General features: G+C 40.4%; 1 protein-coding gene across 9 annotated transcripts in view; it reads right to left on the reverse strand.

The window, feature by feature from the left end:
• Nucleotides 1-214: 214 nt before the first annotated feature.
• Nucleotides 215-24,488, reverse strand: part of TBC1D5 (TBC1 domain family member 5) — a 326,232-nt gene continuing 301,958 nt past the window's right edge. For 5 of the 9 annotated variants that reach the window (XM_065628203.1, XM_065628204.1, XM_065628199.1 and 2 more), the window contains 3 exons: nucleotides 18,846-18,925; nucleotides 17,893-18,069; nucleotides 8,382-12,281 (listed from right to left, as the gene is read on the reverse strand). In XM_065628203.1, the coding sequence (XP_065484275.1) occupies nucleotides 11,988-12,281; nucleotides 17,893-18,069; nucleotides 18,846-18,925 (551 nt within the window). In that variant the 3' untranslated portion in view covers nucleotides 8,382-11,987. Of the gene's footprint in view, nucleotides 748-8,381; nucleotides 12,282-14,148; nucleotides 14,691-15,372; nucleotides 15,435-16,398; nucleotides 16,734-17,892; nucleotides 18,070-18,845; nucleotides 18,926-24,488 lie in introns of those variants that run through there. The other 4 variants (XM_065628207.1, XM_065628205.1, XM_065628208.1 and 1 more) reach the window with 4 other exon arrangements.

Here is a 24,488-nt window from a genome sequence, read left to right on the forward strand (position 1 = left end):
TGCAGAGTTTCTACAAATAAGTATGTGACATTAGTGATATATCGATAGTACCTTTAAACTTACCTCTGCAGCCAACTCATTTTCTTTCGTTTCTAAGTTTATAGTCCTCAGAAATGCCATAATCAATAAACCCGCTCCAACTATCAATCTGAAGTAAAGCAGGGTCTCCATATGACCTTAGCAGCAGAGGATACATTTTTTCACACATTCATTACGCAATATTAGTGAAAAGATATAATTATAATCTCCAGAGCTTGGAAAATGGCATATAGAAGAGCTAAGACAAGACTTTCAAAGCTGCCAGCAGTATTGTCAGAAGCAGCAAAACACATCAACTATTACATCCAAATATCCAGTTCAGTGGTATTTAGGCACCGGACCCATTGAGATGTTAACTCCATCTGGTCCCAAATCAGCATCCCACCCACCAGCCCACTCTACCCTTGTGGAACACATGGGGTCACAACCAAACCAGAGAGCAACCAGGTCCTGCTCTTCCTCGGTGCTGCCCACTGCTGTCTGTCAGGACTTCTAGCTTGCTGACGAGTTGTTGCATTGGCCTTCTACATCAAAACAGAAGTATCTGAGTCCTTGATTCTCTGTATGACACTTGGGTAGCTGGTAGACCTTGACAGAGCTGGGATGGGAGCACAGCATATTCCCCATTTCCATAATGACTGTAGAGACTGTAGCAGAGAGTGCAGTGTTTGCCCTTGGAGAATCTCAGACTTCCCAGTCACAGGTCACCTGAGGAAGACAAACAGCATGGGCAAGTGTCCAAAGTGGGGCAGGAAAGGAAGTGCTTTGCCTTGCGTTGATTAAAGGATAAGTGCTTGGCAGTTTTCATTTGTTATGAGCTGAATCCTCCTGGCAGCCCCAGTTTCTCACACTGCTCTTACCAAGAGCCATGTGAAAGTCCGAGCTCTATGTAGGCTCTACTATTGACTTTCATGTCCTCTGTTCATTTACTGCAGGTAAAGTAGCATCTGGCAAAGCACAGATACTACAGGGGAATGTCTAACTTTCTTTCTCCAATTGAGTGTTAATCCTGAAGCAATGATGCTTATGCTATCCTCGTCTTGCTTCCTAAGCAGCCTATATAGTAGTCAAAGTAAAACGAGAATGTACTATCAGATCCGTCTTAGTAAATTACTCCTGAAGGGATAGTGCTGCAAAGCTGCTATTTCATAAACACTTCATTAAAGCCTAATGTGACTAAGGCATTTGTTATTCATGTGTATTTAAATTTATTCGTTGAGCTGTTTGTAAATCTGTTTCGAGGCAACTAGAGTCAACAGTCTTCACATCGCTTTCTCATTCTCCCCTCATTACCATGGTACAGTTAGTTTCTTCTTCGCTCCCACACCTTTACTTTGAAAAACTCCTCTTCAATTTTTAGCTGAGAAGGCAGGCCACAAAATCACAAGAAAATCTGTAATTTTTTTTAGAAGAAAAGTATTTTTTACGACACAGAATATGTGTTCTAGTTAACAAACATTCCTAAAAATATCCTCCTAATCAATATTGCACAAGCATTTTCAGTGAAATCTCATAACCACTTTCATTAAGTGATACGAAATGTAAAATAAGGAAATTCAGGAAAACTGAATGCAACAGTACTTATGGTGCTAAAACACGGACTTGGGTTTACCAGTAATCTGATCAGATATTAATGTTTTGTTTACTGTTTAAAAAAAAAAAAATTATTCAAATGCAGAAGTCAGCAGTGGCTATGAGCTCATGCTTAGCCTTTCCCGTCCCCAGTCTTGCATCTTGAGATCTATTTTGAATGCTGATTCAGGTCAGCGCAGACTCACTCAGCTGTTGGGCATTTGCAGGCCGCAGGGCCGTGCCTGGCCCACACGCTGCTCTGCAGAGGACCTTTGGTAATGGGGTTCTTCACGCTCAGGTTACCAAGACCCTGGTACCACATGTCCCCACAGGAGCAGGGCTCTGTGGTGCATCTGTGACCCACGGCCACCACCAATGGTGCAGAGCAGCGCCTGAGAGGCCACGTGCCCCTTGCCAGAAGGTGGGTCACTGCACATTTAAAAGAAAGAAAAAAACCCAACACTTTCCTGGATTTGAAAGAGAGAAGAACACCAGCCCTTCCTCCCACTCCCAAAAGGTGCAAGGATCTTTCTGAGTTCAAGTCCCAAGAACAACTCTGTGAAGACTGTCAGCAAGAAGCTGATTACAAGCAAAACAGAAACATTTCCCCCCAGATGTCGCCTAACTGGAGGACACATGGATGAACAAAAATTAAAATACATCAGCCTGTATGAGGCTCAGTGCTTGTTCATGCTGAAAGACTTTGCAAACTCGCCACTACCAGCACAGCAGCCCTGAAATAGTGATCCATAATGCTGAGGCTGGGGAGCAGAGAACGGGAAGGAGCCCTGGCGGGGAGCGTGCTGTGGGGCGGCTGCCAAGCGCACCGTGGATCCCCCAAAATCAATGCAGCAGCTGCAAAGCGGCCAAGGGCCAGGTCTGTGCTGTCCACACGCTGCTAGTGGTCTTGGTGAGGCCACATGCTGGCAGGTGTCCTGTCCTCTCCCTCCCCGTCACGGAGACACCCAGTGGCTTGTGATTCCTCTGCTAGACTTTCCTTGAACTGAGGCGATGACTTCCAAGAAGCAGCTGCTGCTGCCGTCCTCGCTGGGTTTTGCTACGTGACTGAACACCGTTAGCAGCTGTGGCGGGAGCTGATGGGGAGGATCTGTGGTAAACTGCTCGCAGCAGAGGTGTAAAAACACTTTTAACACGTTTTACACACAACTGTCTGGACCCCAAAGTCAAAAGTGCGGGCAGTGCCCAGTGTTTTTGAAGACCAAGGAGTGCTTGGGGGCTGTGTCTGCAGGGAGCATTTCCAACGACCCTGGATGGGACAAGGACTCACATCTTTTCTTAGAGAGACATCTTGTCTCCTAAATCAGAAAGACACACCTGCCATCAGCAGAAATGAACAAATGCTAGCACAGAACTATTTCAATTGAGCAGGAGGGGAGAGGAGGCTCTCCCCAGCAGCCAGGTTACCTAAGTCACCAGTGCAGCAATGTAGCTGGTGTGCGAAATGCTCTTAATGAACTTAACCTTCTGTCAATTTTTTTAAAGCTCGCAAATTTTAACAGATCCTTTTATCAAAAAGTCAATTAAAAAAATCCCCTCGGTGGCTGCTGTGAGGAATTGTTTCTTGAGTGTTTGCATTACCTTGACTTGCTGGCTTGCACTGCCACCCCAAGCCTGGCAATGAACCATTGATGCACATGGTTATCCAGGCCAGCAGACCCTGGGTGCAAGAGAAATATACCTTGATCGCGATAAGCTTCTGTGATGGCTGGGGTCAGAAGTGTGATGGTTTGCACCCAGGACAGATCTGATCCAAAAAGGCTGGGTCTGTGTTGACCAGTCAGGTGTGTGCTGCAGGCTCTGAAAGTGAGGATTTACCTCCCCAACAGCAGCTCCGCATGTGTGATAAGGTTTGAGAGTGCCCAGCACAATGCTAAAAACCTTGGTTAAACTAATGTTCTTTCATCCAAAATATGGTGAATGCCAATCACACAGCTAATGGTTTTGATATTAGTGCAGCATCCTCCACAATACAGACGGACAACCAAGCACGACAAAGGACAATGAACAGACACCTCTGTTTGCATCAGTGTATGAACCATCCCTGACCATACTGCTCATTGGCTCTCCTACAAGAGTGAGGTTTTTCAGGACAGAAATCTTTGACATCCAGCAGCCAGCACCTTAAAACACCCATCCTAGCTGTGAGGGTGTAAGCTGCGAGTCCCACTCTAAATTTTACGTTTCAATATTAAACTGGCCTGGCTCTGTTCCTAAGGAACATCCCACAGCACAGGCTCACCCTCCTAGTGTAGATTTTAAGGTCTCCTTCATTCAAAAATCAGTGATTTGATAAAGGAATTTTAAAATGTCATGAAACGAAAGACATCGATGAATTTTAAATGTTTTGTATGTATATATATATTTTTTTACTTCCTGTAAAGGATTATGCAAAATTTGAAAATGAAATAATTTTGAACCAGAAGGTCACTTTCTCTTAAAGAATATCAAAACAGTATATTTGGAACTTTTAAGTTTCTCTCTGAAGGAAGGGGGTGGTATTTCACAGTTTGTCGAACTCACCTGTTTCCTACCTGATGTTTCCACTTGGTCTCATCAGCATTTTTCAGTAGAAGTTGGAGTTTGTATTTTTTATCACCATCCCCCAGCATCTGTATATATCTTGATCATTTCAGCATCCACAAAGCCAGACCCTTAACAGCCCGTGACTCTTGTTATGCTTGTAGCTTTGTAAGCGTGTGACTTGCTATTTTGTGTCGGGCTGCGACTTGTGTCGTACCTTCACATCCTTTGTTGTGGCTTTCCCAAAATGATTTGCAACTGGACCGCTCATAAATCCTGACCTGGGAAAGGTGGCAGTGGGGGGGGTCAGATGGTTCTGCAGGATGTGCACATGCCAGGGTACAGACAGAGGATGACAAGGAGGGAAAACAAACTGTTGCTATACTTTAGAGAAGCACCACAAAAAAGAGTATTTACAGAAAACCAAAGATTTCACGATACAACAGGAATTTTTACAAGCAAAAGCATGTAGTGATTGTCCTTAAAAAAAAGTTATGCAGAAGCCATATTCATTGTAACATTCTCTGGTAAGGCCAGATGTACCTTGATAAGCACTGGCAGAACACAGTTTTGTGCTCACAGAGTTGGGGAATTGTAGACATTTTGCCTCTCTCCAATGTATCTTCATAGACACTGTTTTCCTACTCCTTGCAAGCTACCAGACATACTCATCCCATCGTTTAAAAAACTCAACACTTAGTTTACAAGAATTTTAAAGCTGCTACTTCTCTTCTATTTTGCTTACTTCAAAACAACAGATACATTGGAGGTAGGGAAGTTTTCAGTCTCTCTGTCGTCTTACACCCATAATAACATTTCTTTAAAAAAATCTACATGCAGCAAGAATGCCAAAATGGGAAAAAGATTTTTTTCTTTCTTCTTTATAAGATGCTCTACAATGCAAAATTTGCATCCTGTTGGAAGAAAACACTGAGGAAAGCACATTGCAGTGACTGCAATGCCAGCACAGTTAATGATGCTTGACAATTGCAAGCATTTTTATTGATGCTGAAGGTTAAAGGTCCACAGAAGGCAGCAAACACTAATTTCCATCTTTTGATCCTCCACCTTTCTAGCAACACTGCAGCCCCTGGCCCTTGCACAAGGATGAGCCCTCAGGGGCTCCTGTGTTTCCTCCAAGTGCAGCCATGGGCCACCTTGCCCCGTACCGAGGGGCACCTTGCCCCAAATACAGCCATGGTCCCTCCTGAGGAACACGGGCAAGTTCTGGTACCACACGCCATCGGCCTCCTGGGCCTGAGGCTGTTCTCCCTCTTCGCGGTCTCACCAGAGGGGACAGCGAAATTTTTTTTTTTTTAAATAAAATGGCACAGCTCTGTTAAGTATATTATTTGCCCGGTTGTGGTTCAGTGTGTTTACCAAAATGTGGTGTTTTTTTAGAAATTGAAAATATACACTAATCCCACTTACGGTTTGGTAAAGCTGATGCTAAACTCGATCTCCACTTACTCAGGATGGGAAAAGTTTTGGAAAAATCAAAGTTTTGTTTCAGCATTTTTAAGACAAAACATATGAGAACTCTACCTCATAACCAGTTTAAATACACATAGGCTGTTTTACAAGTAAAAGAACCTAAAATCCCCAGCAAAGATACTTTACCAGGAGAGGTAGGAGGGAGGAAAGAAAAAGCAAACCATTTTCGAGCCAAGCCAATATTTTTCTTCTATTTTTTCCCTGGTTGTAAGAATTACAAAGAAAGTGTGGATAGAGAAAATATTAGGCAATAAAACTTACAATAAAGCTTACCACAGGGAAGTTATGAGGGCCAAATATGGATACCACCTGCTGTATAAGTATTGTGAGATTTTTCATAAGATTTCAGATTTTACATGAGAACAAGGAGCACACTGGCTGGGCTGGTGGCCAGGCTGCAGGCAAAGGGTACTGGAGTCCTCCGATGATGAACAGCTAACTTTGATCACAGCCACTGAGAATTCATCTATCCAAGAAGATTAAACAGCTGAAGTTTTTATGGGTTATGGCTGGTATCACAAAACTGCCAGATGGGCTTGACTGTGGGAAACGAGAACAAAAGGAGTTTGGAACGAGGGTTTGCTGGGGAGATCACCCATCACAGCTTCTTCACAACTTAGTAAACATGTGCAATTCATTGCTCATATACTGGAATTAATTGTCTCCAGATTTTGAACGTTATTGGTCTGGAGCATAATTCCAAAATACAAGAAGTTCATTGTGGTCCCAAACTCCAGCTTTTGGGTGCCTTTTAAAGCTGTGCTGTGGTATCACCTGGAGGCTGGAGTTTCATTGCTGCACGTGCAATGCACGAGTGATGCTGAAAGACTTGCAGGCCTTAAAGTCGAAGATCAGAAAGAAAAGACACTTGTGGATAAAGCACAGGTAGGGACTGCGAGGCAGTAGTAAGTGAGGAAGGCAAAAACTGGAGAAAGTAACATTCACAGTGCTCACAATGAAACCTGCTCTAAGAGAGTTGAACCCCTGGGTTGCCGGTGGAGTGGATATTACAGTGACTGTGGGTGCAAATACTGCAGCAATCCAGACAGCAGTGTCAGGGGTAAATGCAAATCTGCATGGTGGAACAAGCAATAAAGTAAGGAAACAGATTTTAATAAGAAAATTTAACACTTTTCTAAGCTGGGTGAAACTTCATTGAGACCTGATAATCTTTGCAAGCCTAAATAAGCTGTGTATTTATTTATTCATTAAACATTTTGATGTATTTCCGTCATTGGCTCTTTAAAAATGTTTTTAAGAACAGGCTCATATGCATGCACATTTTCCGCCATGTGTTCCAGGCTGTTGCAAGTTTCCCTGTTTATGGATGAAAATGTTGTTCATTCTTGAGTATTGCACAGAGGTATATAATATGCAGAAAGCTATATGCCATCTCTGAAAATTTGCCTTTTAATATCTGTTTGATTGATATTTTGTCTTATTTTAAAGGGGAATTTAATGCTGATCTGAAAATGCTACTATATTCCCCATCCCCTGGATTCAATTAACATAGCAGGTGGAAAATCAAGATACCGTAACAGCTACTTCTATTCTTCCACCCCAAAACTATGTAGCAATTTTTACTCCAAAAGGCCTCAAATACTGACATGATGATTTAGAGCACCATTGAATGCTTCTTTGTTCCCGTTAAAAATTCAGATAAAACCCAACCTTGCCAAAGTCCCCAAAGCTCACAGTGACAGGCAAAGCTGCGGAAACTTTCCCAGCTCAAAGCTCTGCGACTGCACGTGACGACTTCAGCAGCAGAGTTCCCGTCAGGTCTCTGGAAATGCTTAGAGGGTTTTTCATGTTGTCACCATGGAAGACAGCGAAAGTGTTAAATCAGCAGGATTTGAAGGATCAAATTCTTACCATTCATAGAAAGTGGAACCGCAGCATCTTCCCTCTGCAGCTGGTATATTTTAATGCTTCCTGCATCTCAGTGTCAGCAACGATTTTGCAAGTTAAGAGCAAAGACGGGTTTGCACAAACTTACCTGGCATAGTCAAACGAGGTACACAAGTACTACACGAAGCACATTTTAGAAAATACTTGCTATACTTTATGTATGTCTGGAGAGAAACATAGCTTTTTGTCTTCTGCAATATTGTTGTCCTTTTTCCGGTGTGGTTTTGTTTTTAACTTATTTATTTAAGCTACTGCTTTTCAACTGCATGCACTTCAGCAGTGTGGGACTGAACTCCTCTGATACAATACTGCCACTATCAGCAGTTATTATTATTGGATCACTGTTGGAAAGAGCAAAACCTGGTGAAATAATAAGTATATTATTACTATTATACTAATTTTGACTGCATCTGCGATTATGGCAAACTGCTAGGAGCTCTGTACAAACTCAGAGAAAAAGATGGTTCCTGCCCTCTTTAGTTTAAGAGTCTCATGCTGCATCTCTTCTGGCTCATCGCCTGTTTCTAGGGTTAAGCACTTTGTCTCTTGCAGGATCCTCCCACGTATCTAAAACCTCCCTCACCATTTTAGCGGTTAAATATATTGCGAGCAGCAGGCAAACAGGTTGCCTGTGTGCACGGTTCAAGTTGCTGTTTCTCTGATGACCTTCTTTCATGCTCTTTCATCTCTAAATTTAGCTAGCTACTAAAGTGGGAGTCTCGCAGATTCGGTAACACAGGAAACACTAATACAGAGACTGCATATAATCACTCTTTAAAAGAACAGCAGAGATTATGAGACAGTGTAGTTACTATTCCGTAGCCAAATGAAGTTTATTTTACGAAATTGCACCTTTTCATATCTAATAAACTGTTACAGACATTCACTCAAGACCAACACATGCAGCACAAAAATCAAAAGTATTATTTAAAGGCTGACGCCCAGAACTTGGAAATCTGTTCATGTTAGGATTGCTGTGTCCGTATTTGAACTGATGACATTGTAACTGTCAGGCGCAAATTCACCTTAAATCTGAAATTTAATCTTTTAAATAGATGCCTCAGTGCCATCTAATTAGAACACACTGGAGAATCACAGGAAACATTTAAGAATGTGAAATAAAGCACTGAGATTCAGAAAAGTACTGTACAGATCCTGGGACTGTGATCGATACACAATGATGTAACTATACCAAGTTTCATGAAATTGCAGAAAAGTCATACCACGTTTAATTCTGGTTTGTTATTTTCAGACACCATAAATATGGCAAAATAGGAAATGTTCTGTGTTGTTTGGGTGCGATAAATGACAACCAGTTTTATTCCCTGGATCATATATACAAAATATGGTTAAAATATTAATAATATTTGTGCTTATGTAACGATATAGTTTTAAAGTTTTTAATCGTCCTTGTTCTCAGAAATCATAATTCCAGCATTCTAGTCAAAACGTTTTCCTTCCTTTTTGAGAAAACAGCACAAGCACAGCCCAGAAAATTTGTTAATCCTTTCTTTAATAAAGCGGGCTAGATGTTCTTCCAGAGTAAAGATACAAAGTTCCACGACTAAATGAATACCCAGTCAAAATATGATACTGCCTTTCTGCAGTACATACAACTGACATGACATGCAAGAGACTTTAAACAGTCACAAATTACAGATGTGAGATACGGTACAACAGTCTCAGATAGATATCTTAATCCCATATTAGTTTTCATCAGTAATTTGCAACACGTATAAATTTTATATCTGATTATTGTTATCCATTAATATTACAAGCAGGTCATCTTTGGAGAAAAAGAATAATCTTGTATTTTAAACGATTATTTATTTCTTGGTATATTCTTAACATAACACAAGACGAGATGATGACTTGACATTTTGTCTAACTTACAAGTTTCTGACTTAATGAATATACAAAATTTTAACTATCTCTGCACTATGATCAAGTATCAGAGACAACGTATTTGAGATGTGGAAGCACATGGTATAACCAAAGCAGATTCATTTACTGGGATTTGCTCTGATCTTATTCGTATAATCATCTCTCTGCTTCTGAAGATTTTTACCATATCGCACAGCATGATAGGCATTCAGCTCATCGGTATTCACTGATTAGTGAAAACTTGTTAGAAACTCCCAAAATCTTTATATACTTCTAGCGCTGTTTTAAAATATGCAATATTAAAGATACAACTAACTTACAAAAATAAAAGAACTGTACAAATCACACTCTTCCATTGGCAATGAGACTGTTCAAGAAAATAGCAACGTGATCCCTGAAACAACCAACCAGAATAGAAATCAAAAGACTGATGCTTAAAAAAATAATAAAAAAAAAGAAGTAAAAACATTTTCCCCTGCCAAAGTTCTGGAATCTTTGAAGGCTTATGTATCACAGAATATAAAACTTTTCCCCAGAATATTTCTTTCCTCTTTCCATAGGTACTTCTTGAACAGACTCCCCTTTGTTGGTGGTGTGGCACAAGCCTGGCTGAATGGGTTAAGGCTAGAAAAGCTTGCAAGACCTAAATAAATCAACAGCCACCTAATCCCCTGGCATTCAAGCAAACTCAGGGAAATAAAATAAACCTGAAGACAGGCATGCAAGCTGAATTCAAAAGTGATTTTCTACGAAGCTTAAAATGAAACCAAAATAAACACCTCTCCGAAATGTTATGCATTTAAGATCTTTCATCTAAACAGTCACCTGACTGTTCATGCCGCTCCGTCATGGAGATGTATGATGCTATGCCTGCTCACAACATTCTAGCATTTTATCATTTTACAAGGCACAAATAATCTCAGAAGAACGACACGGTGGCTTTTGAGTGTGCAAGGATACGGCAGCTACCATGTAATTACATGACAATTATCTCTTCATTACAGTCACTGACACAGACCTTGTAAAATCTAAGACCAGCAAACTACATGTCATCTCATCTTTGGAATACGGTACTTAACTGCATTTACAATTACAGACTAAGAAACAAATAACTACCATTTCTTAACTCCATACAAACAAGCTTTGCCATGCAATTATGAAGTTGTTGCATGGTATAATGTGTATGTATCTTAAAAGCAAATAATGTAATTGTTTTTGCTGTATAAATAGAGTGACTTTTTAGCATTCCTTCCTCAAGCTAGTTCCATGTAGGTCCTGCAAGAGCAGGTGTTCACTCACCACCAGTTTCTTTTCGTCAATTCCAGCAGAGTTTAAAGGGATCAGCAAGTACAAACCCCTTCCCATATTTACTTGAAAAACTGTTATTAGATGTACTATGTACTTGATGGGAAAGAAATACACTTTTCCACTGAAGAACAAGTTGTAGAGTTAATTAGAAACTTTCTGTTGTTTAATGCTGCTGCACCATTATGTTTTTCTTGACTAGAAATGTGGAAATCATATAGGTATATATGTAAACGGAGTCTATAGAAGGTAATAGTAATGAGACATAAAGTGCTTTTAATTATGAATATTTCATTTCACTTTGCACCATTCCCTGGTAAGTCATTGTACTCAAGCTAGTTTTAGTTCAATTGGCTCGGGTCTACACTATGAAATACTGTAATTTCCCTTGCACCTACTGTTTTAACCATGGTAGTCTCAGTAAAATAAAAAATAATTCATGCCAGGGGGAGTAAAAGTAGACAGATACAAAGAGGGGAAGAGGTAAACTGGGAACTCTCAGGGGCAAAAAAAGTAGGCAAAGGGAAATAAGGCTCTGTTGTGTAGGTCCCTGTTCTCAAGGAAGTTGTCACACATTCTCCGGTAAGACAGCGCTGAGGAACAACCGCACAAACTTCTGCCTGGAACACACCTCAGGCTACTGCCGGATGAAAATGAAGAAACTGGGATTCCTCAACTGAGAACAAGCTTACTGCCAGGACGATGCTTTTAATCTTTCTGATATACATTCCCTGCTTCTCTAATCACAGTCTCTGAAGAAACAGCACCCTTTCCTACTCAGAAAACCCAGATGAGCGTATTTTGTAAAAGCACGATATTAAATCTAGCTTGTCTTTGCTGTTTCAGGTCTGATGCCAAGTATCTAAATACTTCCTCATCCATTATGGTATGTAGCATGTACTATTCTATGTTTAGGGAAAGCAACAGTTCTATAGCAACAAAGCTCCTAAGTAAGATAACTCTACAACTAAGAATAACTGTATATTAGAACCGGGTTTTACTGGGTCTTCTTTTAAGGCAGTTATTAAAAGATGTATATTGTTTTCGAAAGGTTGCGATTTGTGGGTTTTGGTGTTTTTATTTTATTTTTTTTTTTTTTTTAATTTAGGCTTTTGGCAGCTGAAATGGGTTACCTTTATCTATTTTCTGTCCTTCAAATCCAAAGAACTATCCAGCCCATGGAATCATAGGAAGTTGAGCTGAGTTGTAACGATCAACCTCCTAAACTTTCCCAACCTGTTTCTTTAGATGTCCAGTGGGCTGACAATAGCAAAGTCAGAATCTTTGCTGTTATTACTACTGTCGTCATCAGGGCTGGAGCTCAGGTTGCTGGAGGAGGCTGAAATGGAGCCCATCAGTGGGTCAGAGAATATCAAAGAAGAACGAGACGGAGCTTCTGGCTTCACCACTGCCTCCTTGTGTGCCTGATGGGACTGAGCTGGCTCCGGGACAGCCCTTGTGCTTCCTTCCTCTTCTTTGGAAACCATAATATAGTCATCAGCACTCTTGCTCTCATTAGTGCTCGAATCAGTCGTAGTCTGTCAGAGAATGGCACAGACGGGACGTAAAGTTAGTACCAGTTTTACCACTTAATGAGGTTTATGATGCATGTCAGTGATATGGAAAAAAGGATAAAGGAATAATCGTTATTCAAAAGTAGTAGTGCCCAAATCAAGAAGTAAAAAATAAAGTGGGTATTAAATCTGGATGAAATAATTTATTTGTTATTTACAAAAGCATAAAAGCTAACACTTTAAAGACACATTATTAGGTATGGCAGTCTTACATGTTTTATTGTCACAGTGCATCGATGTAGCGATCACAGCTGCTAGGCACCTAACACATACATTACAGTCGTGAAGATTTTCAGCAATTACATTCTCACTGCTGTTAGTTTTCAGTAGTAATTCATGAAGTAGTACTGAGGAATTTTTTTGCCAGTTTGCATGTACAATGGCATTTTGGAGCTTGTCAGAATGGTTAGATAGAAAATTTCCTAGTAAAACTCTGACCTGTGGAATCTGAGCTGTACATAGACCTGGTTTAGTGTTCAGCAGTTCAGGTTTGGCAGATCAGGGCTCCTAGGGCTTCTAGGCTCAGTGTCTTTGTTCCCTCTTCTGTCTCGTTAGACCTTGGGAAATGTGTGTGCCTGAGCACTCCGGTAGTGGATCAAGACTACGTGTCAGTGCACCAGAAAACCTATGAACTGGCCATCTTACACTCCAACTAGCCATATTCGGGAGAAATCCAGCTTTTCAGCAGTCAGAGCTACATGTAATGAGAAGGGAAGACTGCCATATACAGCAGAGCAGGTTTTCTCACTTGTGGAACAACCAGCAGCCTATTAGCTTGGGTGCAACCCAAATGGACACCGCTTTGTTTTCTTCTGCAATAGATGCATTTGACTCCTACCTAGCACTGTGTTCTTCTAACAAGAATACATCTGCTTTCTTAGCTGCTCTCACACAATTTTTTTCAGTGTAATAATGCAATCTAGCAAGCAGCCTGTGGGGACAAGCATCCTGAAGTGGTGTGATATTGAACACAATATATTTGATTACACTAATGCAAGACTGAGAAAAAGAAGTAGAGAGGCAGCTGTGGAAATGTGTATGTTGACCTGTGTGTCAACTACCAGCCCTTTAGCTGCGTCTCTTTCAATAAACAAAAAAATGCAAATTCACTTTGGGGTAAAAGAGAGATTGTAGGTATCAGAAAAAAAAAAAGAAAGCAGTAACAAAAAAGAACAACAGGAAGAATCTGAATGAGATAAAGTTACATGCTCAGCAGGGTATGTAAAATTGGAGTATGGAGGTCATCACAAGTATCAGCAAGCCACAACTTGGAGCCATGGCCTCCAGCAAAACTTATTTTGCCGAATTTATTATTACAGCTGAAAACAATTTTCCATTGCTCTGGTTACTGATTATAGAGCAGAACTCTCCTGAAAGGGAACTTTGGAGCAGCTCAGGGAGCAAAACCCACCAGTGATTAAGAGTGATTGTAATACGAAACGAGGGACATGGAAGTCTTTGGTTGTTATTTACATAGTCATTCCAAATTGTTAAAAGCCAGAAACAAGACAAATATCAGCTGAATGTGAAAATATGCTCAAATACAGAACTGTGACCTGTTCCCTTCCAAAATGTATATGAACAAGGAGTTAAACACCTCCCTTTGCATTAAATTTTTAAAACATCCTGGTTTTATAATCGATACAATTTTTTTTTGGTGTTATCTAGATAGTGTCTAGCTATAATAATATTATATTATCATCTAGGTATAATAACACATCGTATTCTGTTTTGTAATTAACCCATTTTAATACTTTTTCATTCAAATCGAAATAAGATATCTTAAGTCCAGAGTATTGGTTACAATTTTTAAAGGTCCCAATGTAAGACAGTTGTCAAACTGACAGAAATTTACATCTATTATTTTTTGACAAAAATTCATTTTCCTCAGATGACTTAATAAAATTCATACCAAAATGAGCATATTGCTTTTAGAAATACCAATATTTTGTGCTGAGAGCTATTAATATTGATCTCGAGCTTCCTGATCTCTGTAGAACCAGGGCAGTTCCAATATCAACAACTTCAAGCGCTTTTCATGAAGTTAAAAACAAACAGATCTATGCTACGAGGAAGGATACTTCCACTATTTGAGCACTTCTGAGCTGAGACATTGCTTGTTATTAATTAGCCTTCTGCTTTCATCTGGTCTGGTTGAAACGCTGTCTCCACGAGCTGTCAGTCAATGGGCTGCCATCTCCCAGGGGCCGAGGACACGGGCGGCACATCACCGCTGCTCTGCTCCACCAGCCTGTGAGAGCTGCCTGATTTCACAGGCACCCAGTGCAGCCACAAGACAGGTCCAGGCGAAGCTTTTTTGGGAGCTCTAAATGCCACGTTCGAAATTTCAGCGCTTCGTTTCCATCCCTGCTGCTACAGCAGAAACATACGTTTCTTTAAACAACCACCGTTGCATAATTCACCTGGCTCCTTTCCACACTGCTATTTAAAAACTCTCAGGGAATGTGGTACAGTCTCATTTCGCAAAATTATACAGTTTATTATTCCAAGCTATCAAGATCACGCTATTTCAGTCCCCGCAGGCCTCAAATCCGAGATGGCTCCACCTTGCGTGGGGCAACACAGATGTCACCTAGTGACACACTCGCCAGCAAGATCGGTAGTTTCCTTGCTGGCACCCCCAAGGATGCTAACAGGGTTTCTTCCTTTTGGCAGTGAGCTCCACCAAGGAACCTCTGTCCTAAACACTTCGTGCTGGTGTCACAGTTTCCTAAATTCTGCTTCCAAAAATGTGCTCTTGCACAGTTATAAAAAGCATCCTGCCCTTCAACAAAGGGAAAAGAAAGAAAACTACGCATCCCAATTTCTTTTAGTGCTGTGCTTTGCAACACTGCTTTCCACTCTGCCCACACTTCTTGGTTCAGTTAAAGAGACCTATAGCTCACTGAAGTATCAAAAATCAGCAAAGCGTAGGTATTGACTCCAAAATGCTACAAAAGGGTCTCCCATAAATGTTTGCCTATCCTTGGCATACATTGGTATTTTGGTACCGATATTTCCAGAGGTAAAATACCTCCTTCCTTCTTCCTATGCCTGTTTCTGTTTCAGGAAACTCATGCTGACGTGAACCATGTTTTCTCCCATCTGCTGCCACTACTGAATAAATGAAAAATGACAGAATTATACTTCCAGTAGCTTTGAAAGTTAACAACCTTACACCCGTTGCCATATGGCTTCTCCAAACATTTTTTCCTGATGAATATCAGCTACTAGGACCAGGCTTATTTCAATTGCCTTCATGCTGTGAATGAGTTAAAACTAAGTGTAAGGATACAATTCAGGAAAGCTTAGAAGAACAGCAACTCATTTTGCTTCCTCCTTTGAACAGACATAAAGGCAAGATAATGTGTTAATTATCATTCATTATTTAGCAACAGAAGCCTTCTGTTTGTCAACTGCACACTGCTACCAAAGCCAAACATTCGAAAAAATGCTCTATTTCTTTGAGCTTTTATCTTATTTTTTTTGCATTTTTAATTTTGCAGCTTTCCTTTCCAAAGAAGGGCTTTTATCCTTATCCTCATTTTCCAGAAAGGGATTTTGAGGCAAAAAAAAGGAAGACCACTTTTAAAAAAAGTAAAGATGATAAATAATTCATACTTACATAACAACCAAGCACAAAAGACCAGATTTTAATCTCAATTACACAATAGCTACAACTGTAACTTCTCCAGCTGTCCTAGAATATAACCCTGTAATTCCACCAGAGAAAAATCTCTATATTGTAAGTCACATAAAACAGAATTACACGCGTTACCGGAGTCACAGAAAATGTAAATACAGTAAATTTTTATTTATTTAGCAAGAAATGCATTAAATGGTCTATAACTGGTCAGAATTTTTCATCTCCCTGCGGCTTTCAGTAAGTACCCCTGTCTTGACCCAAGGCACCAGTACAGCCCCTTTTCTTCAGCAGAGGCAAAATCCTGGGCTGTGGTCCAGTCTGGGCCAACAACTGGCCTCACCAGCTAACAGTCAAATGCCACAGCCCACTAAATTCACCAGTTTTATTTTCTTGCGTTTTATCAAAAGGGGCCCAAAGCTCTCCTCTTTTTGTTTGATTTTAGACTTGTCGGGTAAAGATGGTGGGCTCGGAGACGACACAGACCGACAGGACACTAACAGTCCTCCTGGACTGCCACTTCCAACCCCCATCTTTTTCTTTCTGTCATCCCTGACTACACACTGGGATAAGACCAGACCTCATTACACATCGCCCCACAAGTTTCCATTGGAAAGAAACCTGCACAGATCAGGCTTTATCTGCTCCACTCTCAAAGGCCCAGCGCCTCGGCTCGGTGACACGCGGTTTAGAGCAGCATCTGAGTCAGGGCCCCTCCAGCACACACTCATATAGCATGTTGTCATGTTACGGCGCGTTCTACCTCTCCGTTTCTAGAATAAATCCCAGTAAAAATCATCAAAGAAGTACTATTTGCATTTTGGCAAGAAAGCAAAAGGTACTTTGTATAAAATGCCAGGAGACAAAGGGCAAAACCAGGGGGTCATTACATGAAAACTTCGTCAGTTTAACCTCTGGCTTTATTATGGCAGAAAGTAGTGATTGTAATGACAATAGATAAACAAGCAATAAAAGCTTTCTAGCAAAGCTTTCCTCTTTGAACCTGCCATTACTAAGTAAAAAAAAGAAAGAAATCTTGGTATTGCTTCTAACAGTGAAATACAATTAAAATATGATTTTAACATAAAGTGTTCTAACTCAGTGGGATTGTGCGTAATACATCAAAACAACCCTGTGTCCTTATTTGAAAATGGATAAATATTTCCTGTAGTTCCTAAGTGAACTTGTCAAAAGTAAACTTACTGCAGACTCAGATTCTGAGGTGACGGTGCTGCCACTGATTTACAAGTGTGCAAGTCGGTAGCGGGGTGGCAGACAACAGAACTCCAACATAGAAATGGGCATATACAAAAGTACTTATTTTCAATATCACATCTGAGTCAGACTGAGTCTTAGACAGAAAGGGACCTTTTAACATGAAAGGAAAATACCTCTTTCGGTGTACGAACCTGTCCTGTGACTGTACGCTTTGCATGTGAAAACATTGTTTACTGATTCAAGGAGAAAGTCAATACGATGGAGTAGGAGGTAAAAGCAACCTCCTCGCTATTTCCTTTTTGGCACTGGCCATGGATACACTGCAATGCAGATAATCAGCTCTTACATAATGGGATTCAGGAGGACAAGGACAATGAGAATAATCATATGAGAACCTTTCTATGGGAACTTTTAAGTCCATTTTTTACACCTTTTGGTAGGAAATTAATTTGTGATTCTGTGATTCAACAGTCTGAAAGAAGAACCCCCTCGCAAACACTGCATAACACTGAAATATCTGTGTGTGGAGCATAAGGCTACAATAAAAATAATTGGTGGGAGGTGGACAGTAGCTAGAGAGACACTGAACCATGGCTCCATATGCACCAGCAATGCTGGTGTGCTCCCATCTAGTGTCTGGACATGCTAAAAGAAGTCTCCATAAAATATCAGAGTAATGCCATCAATGGCCTGTCTGAGATACTTTTATCTTACCTGTCGTCCTGAGATGAACTGTTGTTTTGTCATAACAGGTCCCTTTAGAACATCACCTGTCCCCTTGTTCTGACTGTTGGAACAGTAATGATCATCGGCTATTGTGATCTGCTCATTTTCTTCAGCTTCCAGCTGGCTCTGGTTGAAACGCAGGGAACCTTTCAGGATATCCTTGATCTGTTGTTGAATGGGAAGGGAAACAACGTAAGTTAGAAATTTGGAGGAATTCTAAATTTTCTGAAGCTCCATGCAGCATACTTTCATATACCATTTCCTCAAAATATTTGCTTTGAAGAGACAGGAAACAAGTAAATGTTTCTATCTGTAGTGGTTAAAGATATAAATATCAGTGAAATGTGGTTGTATCAGAGTCTGGAAAACAACTATCCAAGAAATCTAAAGAGAATGAAACTGTTAAGATTATTCCCTGCCTTGTTATAGGTTTAACATATGTCACATCCTTCCGCATAAAATACATTTTAAGGGAGCAGAGGGCAGTATAATCAGAGCTACAGATGCTCAGCAACATTCTCATTTTACGTATGTAGTATTTTTTCTTTTAATTCAGTGACATTTAAGCATTGTCACATTTAAAAAATGGGGACATAGGCATGATTATTGCCTAGCATGTACATCTTACATTAAGAAAAATGACACTGTGGCTTAAGTCCAGAACTCGACGTCGTGCTGCCTCAGTTCTGGTTCAAGGCATCCAGAACTTTACAGGGAGCAAATACTGTTCAAGTCATTTATAGTACTCTTTATAGCTGTGATTCTGTGATTCTGAGTTTTACCTTTTAAAATAAAAGTACGCTGCAATGCTTGATGCATTAGTATTAGCAAAACAGCTGCAAGATGATGCAACAGCAGTGTACAAAAAGAAGAAAAAAAAAAAAGATAAAGGACTTATAGCACTGACGGATACAAGAAGGTTAATTAAGCAATAGTTATACCTGCTTCAAACCAGCCAAGGAAACCAGAATTTCATCTTCTTTTTCCAAGTGTTCTTGTAATATGACTTCCTGAATATTTCCTGCAACATCGAAAGAAAGAAAGGTAAACAGAGAAAATTCCTTAAATATTCTCTAACATGCTGCCACTTACCGCTGACTTATGCTCTCAAACCAAAATCCTGTGACCTGCAAACACAATTTCGCACACAGACCTAGAGACTGACAACCTCATTAGCTGTGGAGGTGAGGCCAGGCCAAGCGTGGTGCTGCTGCCAGGAGATCTCCAGCAACGCTGTGCTGCTGCTGGACTCCTGCTGCCCCAGTGTGCCCAGGGACTCAGGCTACTACTGGTCCCTAGAAGAAGACATCAGCCTCTGTGGTTAACGGAGTTACATAAATCTTTGAGCCTGCAAATGTTTTGGAAGCACTCAAGAACTATTAGAGGAATCTGCTGCATCTCACGGAAAGGGTTAAGGTAGGAGCGCAGCGATCTCCATCTCAATCTTGTGGCCACTGCAGATGCTCAAACACTCTTCTTTATAAAAACAATGAAAGTTTCATTCCCTTTCTAAACCCTTACCTTATAGGTAAAAGACCCAGGGCTGAGCAAAACTTATTTGACAGAAAGAGCGGTGCTGTGTCATCACTTCGGAAGACTCCTATCTTCTACACCTATAGCACTGTCCTCTGAGGATGCATTTCAGTGCCCTGGCACAGGGTGTTTGCAGGAGTCAGGGCTGGAGATTGGTTAACACACCAGAGCTGGAGCTGTGCTGCTCCTGCCTGTGCCAGGGAAACCCCAGGAGATGCTGCAGCCCAAACCAGCCCAGAGAAACTATTGCTCCAATAGCTCTGCTGACTCTTTAAACTATGCCAGGTCCTTCTCTGGCCTCCTAGCTCCTACTTGTCCTCTCTTTAAGAAAACAGCAATGATTCCTCGTGACAGATTTACAGAATGAGATGGCATCTGTCAACTGAAAATGACAGGATACTCTTTTGTGCCACTCCTGTGTCACATACACAGAGCTGAGCCCAAACCCCTCACTGACACTCAGTTGGGAACAACGCTTTGCTGCTCATGAATATCTGTATCCCAGGTGCTTCACAATTAGATCTTCACACCATTAATCCACACCTGCATTACCTTTGTTTGTTTTTAAAAATATCCCACAACTTCAGGGCCCAAATCAGTGAAAAGCTAAAACTGTTGTCACAGATTATGCTGACAAGGATGAATATGATGATGCTGCCAACTTTGACACAACGCTAAGTTTCAAGTAAAAGCATTGAGCAATTTGGCCTAAGTTTCGTGTTTACAGAATAAATAGCAAAAGAATGAGATGTGGGAGACTGGACAAGGAGATTAAATGTAGAGACGTGGATTTAAAACCCACGTATAAACACAGACGTTTGAAATTGTGTGAGGGCCTGAAATCGGTAATGGGTATAAATGAAAGATGGAAAGGGCAAAGAGGAGAAAGGATCCAAGCCTAAGCACTAAATGAACTGCTGAAGAAGTAATCTGAAAAGTAGAAGGAATAAAAGAGGCTGGAGCCATGAAAGACAACAGATGACAAGAGATGGTGAAAGGTGGCGTGGTCAAGGTCAAGAAAACAGTGGTTGGATAATTCAGCTTTGTGTAAACAGCCTATCTGAACAAGGAGACCCATGTTTACATTATTGAGAACTCATTATTTACCATATAACAGCAGCAGTGTCCTGCAGCAGCGAACTCAAATGTAGTACAATTGAACAATGTCTAGTACAGATTTTATATCAGAAAGACAGTGCATTATGAAGGCTAGAAAGAAAACAAAACTAGATCTTTCCACAAACATGTAGCATCATTAATTGAGAGAAAGCGTAACTAATTCAACATTTTACTTGCTTTTTTACATTTTACATTGAAACTGTCCAGTCTCTCAATTTAGTAGACAAAAGATATTAATGTTTACTTATGAAATAAAACTTTAGATCCTGATTTCCACTATTTAACAAACAATCTATGATTTCCTACTTTTAAAAGGTTCAGAACTTGAAAAATCAGAAGTCCAAAGTCTTCACAGGCAAGAAAGCAATGCATCATCACAGCCTGAATCACTGAATTCAACTGTCTTTTTCCTTTCGCAGTATTAGAAAGAAAAGCATTTCTACAGTGTTTGATCCCCACATAAATTAAAACTATGGATTAAAAACCTAAGATATGCATACTGACTAAGCAGAAGGACCAAGAAAATAATTCAAAACAAATCTTCAACTTGCTGAAGACCAAATATGGGCGATCTAAAAAATCGGGAAAATAGGAGCACGAGAACGAAAGCTGAAAGACATTCCACACAATGTGGATATAATTTACTATTATTTCTGTTCTTTAGAGATGTTTTAAGTCATTATTTCAAAAAATGGAAAGAATCTGTCATTGCTACAAAACCCAGCTGTAACTATGTTTGAAGAGCCAGTACATTGAGAAATTTCTAAGAATTTATGAATGGAACTACGACAGTTAGGCAGCAGTAAAAATTAATAAAAATGTTTGTACTGTCACATATTTACTGTAGCAAAATTAATACCAGATTTTAGTATTAGTTTCAGAGAAAAAAGATGAGGAGATAAAAGGCTGGAAATACGGGAAATTTTCTAATATTGAACTGCTGAATTTCTAACGTTTTTTTCCTTCAGTTTGCAGTACGTTTTAAAGTACAGTGTGACATATGTCTTGGACATGTAAGGTTTATTATTTTGTGTCAGTTAAAATCACAAAAATGCATTTTGGAAAAAATTTCTCTTGGAGTTTGCTTTAAGACACAATTTTGGACTCACAGAGTACACTTCCACTTAACCCAGAAAGATGCCCCAAGATGCAAATCACTGTAATCAGCCACTTTCCCCCTGCCATTAAGTAACAGTTGTGACATAAGGTCATAAATCGGGCTGTCTTTCTCTAGTACAATGAAGCAGAATGAAGGTTTCGCTGTGGAATTGGGAATAGGTCTTTCTTCTGCTAAGTCTACCATTGAACTGCACATGGCTTCTCATCTACTACTCTCATCCATTTTGAACACAGAGTTTATTACCTACCAAGTAAGTGATAAGTATGGAACCCAAATGATCAGCCCTCATTTTTCCCTGGCTAAAGAGTAGAGAGGAATTAATAAAAAAAAATAAAAATCCTTAGACGAGAGAAGCATACGGGCAATGTGATTTTGCACGGGTCTCTCCTTGATCACTCACGTCCTCCTGCCAGGACCACCCTTCGTGCAGCATAGGTGGGAGGAAGAGGAGGGATGGTGAGCGGCTCAGCAGGTACCTCGGCAGCTGCCCTCCTGTGAACGGCTGTGCCAGGGCTCAGCAGACCTCACCTGAGGGGCTTCCATCCAAGCTTCTTCCCACTGCTGGGGGGACCTCACGGGGCGATCGGGTGCTGAGATGAACTGGGAAACTAAGCTCTCAAGTACAGACAAAAGCTTTTTATTTTACCCTTCTGTATCTCAAAAGATACTCTTGTAACTATAAATACTTCTAAAAAGAGTGCTGGGAAGCATATTTGATATTGTATTGCTCAGCTGAAGGACTTACACGTTAAGCTGAGATGTATTTAATTATTCTTCTTTCATAGGAGATCATACTGTATGTTGAGGGAAGTGCTTTATGTATAGAAATGAACTGGACATATATTGATTTTTTCTTTATCTGATGCTCTTTATCAGTATCTCACAGCTTTAACTATTTTTTTCATAAAATAATAACTATCTTTTAGAAAACACTCCACAGATGTCAATTAGGAACTGAAAACATCTTTCTACCTGAAAAACAAAAATGGATAGAACGAATCGAACAAACGGATTATGTGATTTCTAGATTATTCAAAACTGAGTCCAGTCTGATTCTATGCTGTAAATACCTATCTTATTGGGACAGCTGTTGTCATCCAAAAGTTGACAAAATCCTAAGGTAGTTAGAAGACTAAAGCTAAGGTCAAATATTTCTGACTACCTTTTTTGTTTTGTTCCTGTCATCAAGATTTCATTTAGCTGATGCCAAATGCTTTCTGCAGAAAAAGAAAATATTTCTGTTTCAGTGAAGTTCTTACCAGAGGAAAACCAAAGGTGAATTTTGCAACCTGTCACCTGGTGGTTGGAACACTGCTGTGAGATGTAGGACATCCCAGACAGCCATTACGATTCTGGATTTGTTTCAACACACTACTAACAAACCTCTAAGTTTCATAAAATGAACTGTCATACCCTGACTGTACTCTTGACTAAGCCTCAGAAATACCAGAGCGGTGAAACCAGCTGTTCCCTTTAGAAATCAATTATGGCTGCCCTCAAACAACACTCACAACCCAAGAGATGCCTTTTATATAATCGATTGGAATTAATTTTGTCAAATGAGCAGCTTCATTTAAGTTTCATAGATACTAGATCAGTAAATGAATAACTACTTCCTCAGCGAGACTGTGATCAGCTGCCTTTAAAGCCAACTGTAACTACAGAGGAGTAGCACGAAAGCGATTGCATTCTTCTTCTTTTCTACAAAATATAGAAAACCAATGGATCAAGCAGTGATTTGGGTAGCAACAGGTGAAACAGATAAAAATTGAGATGAAATCTATTTTTCCTTCCTTGCTCTTACAGTTATCCCAAATTGTAAATGAGTTCACATGCAAACTAACTGTAGAAGTACTTTTTTTCTTTAAATCAAGGTTTCTAATTCCTCTCCTTAACTTAATTTCTAAAATTTAAACTGAAGACATGCTATCATCTTCTGTACAGAGATCAAAGAGGAAAATAATCTGCAGCAGCTCCTAGCAAGGAAAATTAGAGAAGTCTTATGCTCTTTGATGACTGAACTGCTACACATTGCATGATGGTGTGTGCAGCCACTGCTGAGCTCCCTACCCAGGGAAAGGGGATGTTCAAAACTTTCCTCTCTGAATGTGGAAAAGCTGTTAGGCTTGGCCTAATTATTTTAGAGGCTTATTAATTAAACTAACTTTCACTGAAAATTTTGCAACCATTCAATACAGATTCTGTAAGAAACCCACCCAGAGCTGTGTTGAAGGAGTGGGAAAACTAGTCTGCTGTAGACAAGGTCCTCTCAGGCATCCCTTCATGCCTGTCCATCTAGAAGACGGACCGGCACCTCTTCCCTTCCACCAGAGAAGCAGGAGATCATAGAATGGTTTGGGTTGCAAGGGACCTTCAAAGGTCATCTAGTCCAACCCCCCTGCAATGAGCAGGAACACCTTCAACTAGACCAGGTTGCTCAGAGCCCCGTCCAGCCTGGCCTTGAATGTCTCCAGGGATGGGGCATCTACCACCTCTCTGGGCAACTTGTGCCAGTGTTTCACCACCTTCATTGTAAAGAATTTCTTCCTCATGTCCAGCCTGAATCCCCCCTCCTTTAGTTTAAAACCACTACCCCTTGTTCTATCGCAACAGGTGCTGCTAAAAAGTTTGTCCCCATCTTTCTTATAGGCCCCTTCTAAGGTCTCCCCAGAGCCTTCTTTTCTCCAGGCTGAACAACCCCAACTCTCTCAGCCTGTCCTCACAGCAGAGCTGTTCCAGCCCTCTGATCATTTCTGTGGCCTCCTCTGGCCCCTCTCCAACAGGTCCATGTCTCTCCTGTAGTGAGAGCTAC

Source organism: Caloenas nicobarica, chromosome 2, assembly GCF_036013445.1.
Source record: "Caloenas nicobarica isolate bCalNic1 chromosome 2, bCalNic1.hap1, whole genome shotgun sequence".
Classification (NCBI taxonomy): Eukaryota; Metazoa; Chordata; class Aves; order Columbiformes; family Columbidae; genus Caloenas; species Caloenas nicobarica.